The 7,307-nt window shown below is 24.3% G+C and overlaps 1 protein-coding gene across 9 annotated transcripts in view; it reads right to left on the bottom strand.

Annotated features, from left to right (window-relative positions):
* Nucleotides 1-769: 769 nt before the first annotated feature.
* Nucleotides 770-7,307, bottom strand: part of LOC129971168 (kinesin light chain-like) — a 71,201-nt gene continuing 64,663 nt past the window's right edge. For 6 of the 9 annotated variants that reach the window (XM_056084697.1, XM_056084691.1, XM_056084690.1 and 3 more), the window contains 2 exons: nucleotides 5,534-5,579; nucleotides 770-3,001 (listed from right to left, as the gene is read on the bottom strand). In XM_056084697.1, coding sequence (XP_055940672.1) covers nucleotides 2,927-3,001; nucleotides 5,534-5,579 — 121 coding nt within the window. In that variant the 3' untranslated portion in view covers nucleotides 770-2,926. The remainder of the gene's footprint in view (nucleotides 3,002-5,533; nucleotides 5,580-7,307) is intronic. The other 3 variants (XR_008784769.1, XM_056084693.1, XR_008784770.1) reach the window with 2 other exon arrangements.

The following is a 7,307-nucleotide window of genomic DNA, read 5'->3' as shown; positions in this document are numbered from 1 at the left end:
TAAAAATACTTCACTTAACTTAATAAAAATACTTCAAATAACTGGACATTAAATAAACTTTAAAAGCAATCTTTTTAGTCACAAATAGATGAATAATCAGAAGTTTTAGGTCTCCATTTTTAAGTTACTGAGTTTAAACTATTCGAAATGAATGTCTGCAGTTTAAATCCTGTTCCTCAATTAAAATGAATAAGGATGATGCATCTAATTCACCATTTGTCTGGTGGAGTACTTGTACAGGACTTGAGAACCTAATATTAGAAGTACAGCAATAAAAGGTCGGTCAATTGCATTATCTAGAGAAGTAAAATACTCAACAATGTGATAAGAGAAAATTAAAAACTTTTTATTTAATTTGACAAAAAAATTTGATTTCATTATTCTTTATCATTTATCTTTCTTATGCAAGAAAAAAAAAGATAACAATAAATAAATTTTATTGCTTCTTTCTCTTGTATTTTTCACTAATTCCCAAATTTTCTATGTGCAGCAGACATAAAAAAAAAAGGCCCATTATTTTAACTAATATTTTTTAAATATTACATCAGTACTTCTCAATTTTTTTTACATTAAAATAAAATCCAGGTTTTCATAAAACTTTTAAACCAATGGCATAAGAAACTCAATAAGCTTAAAAAATAATTACTACAAATTTGTCAATACATTTAAGTTTTCCCAGTTACCCTATGAGACTATATAGTGTACCCCCCCCCAAATCAGTCATGTTTACTTGGAGAACAGTACACTGAATGTAAAATAAGACAAAGTATTTACACACAAAACATACTTTTATTAGAGGAGACATACACATTGTATTAATCTGCATTACTGAAATTGTGCAGACAAATAACTTTCATACATATCATACACATAAGCCCGACATTCATGTTAGGAAAACAATGACATAGGAATCATTGAGGGGCTTCATTTCTCACCAATGATATAGAATGATAAAAAGGTTTCCAAACATAAATAATATAAACAATAAAAAATTACGTACTGCTAAGTACTTCATGCATGGTTAATTCTCAAGTTAATATACAAAACAAATTTATCATTGAAATGTGGTCATCTAGTAAAAAATTAGATTGTGAAAAAAAAATCGATAAAAAATTATAATAATCCGAGATGGAATTCTGTTTTAAGCATTAAAAAAAGCATTTTGACAAATCATATCAATTCAAGATTTTTATAAAACATGATTCATACATAAAAAATTCCTAAAAACTCAACAACACATTTCTTTGGAATGGAGCTGAATGTATTCAGATCCTATGAAAGGAATTTTTTTTATTATTATTATTATCTTCATTTTATAAACTGGAATTTTAATGATACATAAATCTTTTCCCGATCTACAGGACAAGTCTTGATAACATAAGATGGCAATTAACTTGTTACATAAGATAAATATATCCTAGATTGATAATGATGCATCGATAAATTAATCTGCTGACCTGAAGTTGCATATCTTCACAAAATGTAACATAATATAGGAGGATTAGGCTTAAAATCAAATATCAAAGCCTGAAAATTATTTTTAAAATGATTATTAATAAATTAAAACAAAAAGATCTAATTTTCCTAAAATTTTTACTAAAATTGTAATTTAAAATGTTACATTGTTTTCTGTCATCCTAATAGTATGGAACCATATAGAAAAATAAAAATAATGATTGAAATTAAATATATAATGCTAAATTTGGAAGAAATCAAACCAAAATAATCTTGCCAATACAAATTTTTTAACTTTTCCTTAATATTTACTTGAACATTAGTCTTGAACAGTACAAACATTTATGTTTCAGGCCTTTATGAAATGTTCATATGAACTCGTCTAATATTAGATTAAACTTAATCACAAATTTCCTCAATGTTAAGTTGTCAACAAATGCATTCTACAAAGCATTTAAAAACAGAAATTGTCCTTCATTGATTTCAAATAAAGAGAAATCTGAAGTTCGTTCAGTCATTGATAAAAAATTTCTCGGCTCTAGCATTATTAATAAAACATATGAGATTATATAGACATTTAAATCATTATCATGTCTTTGATTAGTTTATTAATTTAAAATATTAAAGCACTGAACTCTTTTTTTTTATTTATTTTGAAAGCAAAATCTTTCCAATAGGATCATATTGCAATAATCTAAATTAGAGATTAAAAAACAAAATTTTCTATTAACATATAAATTAAGTCTATTAACTGTACAAATGATTCAAAAATTTAAACAGGGGAAAGGTTACTTAACGAAGCAAAAACAAACACAGCGATACCGCACTTTACACATACAAATGTAGTAATTTTTTTTTCTCTTTATATTCAAAAGTCAAATAATTTACTCATACACTTTTCTTAAAAGATTTTTTCCTACTTTAAAAATATGATCAAACATGATTATGGATTTAATCACTACAATTGCATGCTAAATCTTAATTTCTCTGTACATTAAAGCTATTCATTTATACTGCCCAAACCTCCTAACATCACAAAGGCAATACAACAACACACATTTGAATAAATGAAAATAATGTACATACAATTAATCAATCATGCAAGGGAAAAAAATTCTACTCCACCAAATGCATAAAGTAGTTCAATATAAAATAATATCACATTTCCTCAAAAAAAAATTGAAAAAAAAATCAGATACTTTTCACTCAACTGAAGGTATGAAATCAAAAGCACTGCCTTCCTTCAGCAACTGCAGAGTAAACAAGCTTCACTATTTACAGTACAAATCATCAAAAGATCCCAAGTCTGCGGAAGGGGGGGGGGCGAGGAGAAAGCTTATTATCTCTTGTTGCATATTTACAATCTCATCCAAGGTGACTTCCTTTTAAATATTACTAGCGACATCCTAGAGTGCAGAGATCAAAAAAGTCTAAGTCCTAATAAAAACCTATGCTGGGGGAGTGATGCTGGTTAACGCGGCTCTCGGCTTCGAAGTTGGTCTGTGCTTGCTGTTTTGGATCGCATGCTCATTAAGTTACTCTTCACCTGCAAAAAAGTAGAAAAATATTAAATACTAGCATATTTATTATTCTTAATGACAGACAGTGATAATAAATAATAAAAGGGTAAGCTAGCAATATAGGAATATACTCAGGTTAATATTTTTTATGAAATCAACAGCTTTAACAGTTATTAATCATTTCAAAAGATTTCAGTTTTAACCAATTAATATGCAGTATCTTTATCTTTAGAAGTTTTTATTTTATAGCTAAAATAATGTTTTCTTTTTAAATACCAAAAACTTTTGTCAACCAAATCAATTTAAATTCTTTAATTCCTAAACAGGTTTCAACAAGTTCAACACCAATCTCAGTTAAATTCTAAAATCAAAATATCATCATTCTGAATTTAATTTTAATTAGTTGAATGAAGTTTACTTTAGTTATTTTCAAAATAATATAAGAGAATCGAAAGTAATCTTTTTTAATATTTTACTATATTTTAAAAATTCATGAATATTTAATAAAAAGTTTTTCAATATGACTTTCTGTAGAATTTTTTTATTTATTTAAAAAAGAAATTTTATTTCACAGTTGTCGAAATATGTGTTCTTAATTTAAAAACTTAACTGAAATTTATGCTGATTTAATTGGAATTAACGGATTAAACACAGATAAAATTTTGTGTGATAAAAATATGCTTAGAACAAAAGTTGCTCAATTTCAAGTAGATTGTTCCATAATCTAAAGAGAAAATTATGATTAAATACTTATAACATTCATTGGTTATGTAGCTGATGAGCGCCATCTTTAAAAAAATGGCTTCTAATTGTCACTGGCTAAAGCAATTTTTAAATTAAAAAATCTTCAATTTGTTGACTTTTTTTTCTCCCCCTTTTTTACTTTCAGTACTTTAATGTATATCCTTTTATTTTAAACCTATACCTTACACTTGTTTTTTTAAATTCATCATAGTTCGTTTTCAAATTCTAAAAATAATGAGAAATTCGTTTATTTTTCAATACATATAGATAGAGACTTCATTTTCATAATTCAAGTGAAAAAAAAATCAAACATTTTCTAGAACCCTTACACTTATTACATCAATATTTGGAAAAAGTAATTCTTACTCAGAAAAGCAATTAATAAAAACCTATATTAGCATCATGATGTAAGTTAAAGTTCTCATTTTGAAAATTCATGCAAAGAAAGTAAATTTTGTAGATATCTAAAAATCTTTATGCAATTCTATCATTGGTCTAAAAGAATGTTTAACATGCATCTAATGAGAGACATATCTTTTTTTAGTGAAAAAATTTAAAATCCATAAATGGTATAATATCTAAAAACAATAAAAGTAGATTTCATGTGACCTTAATATCAGCATTTATAAATAATAAAAACACAATTTATAAATAATAAAATAAAAAAATAATAAAAAGCAAAAGGTGTAGGGAGCTTCTGACTGGCAAAAGTCTTATCAATTCTTTATAAAACTTTCAAAATTGCATTTAAGTTAACGATTCAAAAAACATTAATATCCTTAAACCTACAAAAAAAAAAAAAAAAAAAATTGCATATATATATATATATGTTAATATTTTAATTCAAACACAAATAATTACATACTTGTTTATATTCCTCAAGATTAAATTAAGACATTTTTAAAATAATAATGCAAATAAAAATATATACATTTAAAATTGATGATAAAATTGGCTTGCAATTTTACCTGAATATGTATATTCTATTTCATATGCATATTCTGCAAAAGTTATCCTGCTTGATTTGACTTAAAAAATTTACTTTTTAAAATAATACGAAATGCAATCTTTTACTCACAAAAAAAAAAAAAAAAAATAATAATTCGAAATGGATTTTTTTCATAATATTTACAAATACTTTAAAACTTTAAATCATGACAAATAAAAAAAAATCTTCCATTAAAATAAGTTATTGCTATTTTAAAGATTTAAATGATTAATTTTTAAAAATATCACTTTAAAAATAAATTCATTTATTTATTCTATGAAAAAGTTCCTACAAAACTTTTTCTTAGAGTAAACAAAACTTTCCACTTGAAACTTGCACAAATTCTGCAATTCTATACATTTTTTTTAAGATTTTAGAATTTATATGCTCTCACATTATTTAAAAAAAAATTGAAAAAACATTTAAATTAAGAAATATATAAGAATACAATGACATACTAAATTATAAACAGAATATTTTTTAAAAATCAAAAACTAGATAAAAAAATGAATCTCTTCCTTTAAAAAATTATACATGCATTAAGATTGTGGAAAGATAACGGTTTAGAAATAAGATATTTTTTAGAACTTTGTTTAGAACATATACACAATAAAAAAATTTATCATAAAATAATACACATATTATTTAGGCAAAATTTCTCTTCTGATGAGATAAAGAAATAATACATAATGAGAGCAGCAATCTATAATCTACAAAAAAAAAAAAAAAATAATAATAATAATGACCAAATATAAAAAAGAAAATAAGTGCAGCTTTCCTGGCAATGCATGCACAAGAAGAAAGAATTAAAAATAGAGAAAAATACCTGTTCTTCTGAATTAAGCATTGACATTGAGCTGGCTCGTTTCATTCTAAGAGAATAAAAATACACATTTTTGTAATTAAAAATTTTTTGCAGAATTATTGAAAAGGGAAGAAGGAGAAATTTAATTAATACCAAAGGATGAAAAAGAATGGCATGGGAGAAAAGCAAATTTTCTACTCAGTAAAAAATACACAGCAAAAACTAGTGACTCTGGATTACAAATTAAATTTCTACTGATTCCACAAATACTAAAAACTGGTAAATATAGATCATTTCCTAACCCGATAAACTCCTACAAATCATCAAAACCTGATTCAAGATGGAAAATGAAACAATTTCTCTACTTGTCCCATTAATACAAAACAGAAAAGCATGTGTTGTGCAGTAGTGGCATAAATTAAAAATCCATGCAAATAATAATACACATCACAAATAACATCAGTAAAATAATGCTTTAGCAAAAATAAATGTGCATGTAACTGATTCTGTTAAGTGCAAGGAAAAGCAAAAATGGAATATAATAAGATAATATAATACATTCACATCCTCTACAATTTATACATAATCAACACAAGAAATGTTGAAATCTTTTAAAAGAAATTGAAATTCAGGTTCACACAAAAGATTATTTTATCGTAAATAAACAATTTTGGGGTGCACTTTTTTGAAGAACAGATTTAAAAAAAACTATAAACTAAATAAAATTTCATGTGAGAAAAAGACATGTATTTCATGACAAAGTATTTGTATGAATTGCTATTGATTATTTATAGTAAATTTATTGCAGTTTTTGTAAGATCATAATATACTCATTTTATATGCATTAATCATTCTAGGACAGCTCACATTATTTCTGGACTAGCTTAAAAAATTCAAAAATTGGTCTTTTTTTTTTTTTTTTTGTAATACAAATGTGTATCATATAAAATGCTAATCCTATAAAAATTGTATCATAAAAGCTAATTAATTCAATTTAATTCATCTATAAAATTATCAGTAATTAAGAAAACAAAAGTACCAGATTCCATTAACATTTCTAGATATTCAAAAAATATTAAAACCTGTTAAAAATTTCAGTAAATATTCTTTAAAATTTCTTTGCTATAAATTAAATAATTCTAGATATTTTTGTTTATATTTGCAAATAACTATGAAAATCCCTCAAATATGTAATAGAAAGCAAATATTATTGTGAGTAATATATGGACTCATGATAATGTATTTAAGTAATGAATGATATGCCAGTTATAACACTCAAATATTGTTTTTTTATTACACAGAAATCTCCAAAATTACTCATTTTTAAAGAAAATGTTAAAATTAATTCATCTTATCCATACATAATAAAAAAGCCTTATTTAAATATTAAACTAGATTAAATTAGTTACACCATTTATCAATTACTTAAATATTATTTGATAAATTAAATACTTAGCTAAAACAAAATTTAATGTTTTATTGCAAGTATGCATGACAAGGATCTTCATATCATGAAGCAAAGCTGAGTGCAAAACTTTTAGCGTGATATGTGAAAAAGCCAGTGCACAAAAGAAGCTGCTCATAAAAAATAAAATGTTGCAAGTATTCAATTAATTCAATGTGAATCAGTAAAAAATCAAATTAACATTTAATAATAGAGTGCATCAGAAAGTATTGAGTATTTTATACTCATAATTTTAAAAACATGCATTAATTTTTCTGTTGCTCATATTTAGCAAAAATTTTTTTATAAATGGATATTTTAAATTATATATTGAATTAAAATAAAAAGTTG

The sequence above is a fragment of the Argiope bruennichi genome, chromosome 6 (genome assembly GCF_947563725.1).
Source record: "Argiope bruennichi chromosome 6, qqArgBrue1.1, whole genome shotgun sequence".
Taxonomy (NCBI): Eukaryota; Metazoa; Arthropoda; class Arachnida; order Araneae; family Araneidae; genus Argiope; species Argiope bruennichi.
Note: the sequence above shows the minus strand (reverse complement) of the source record. Positions and strands in the feature narration are given on the sequence as shown.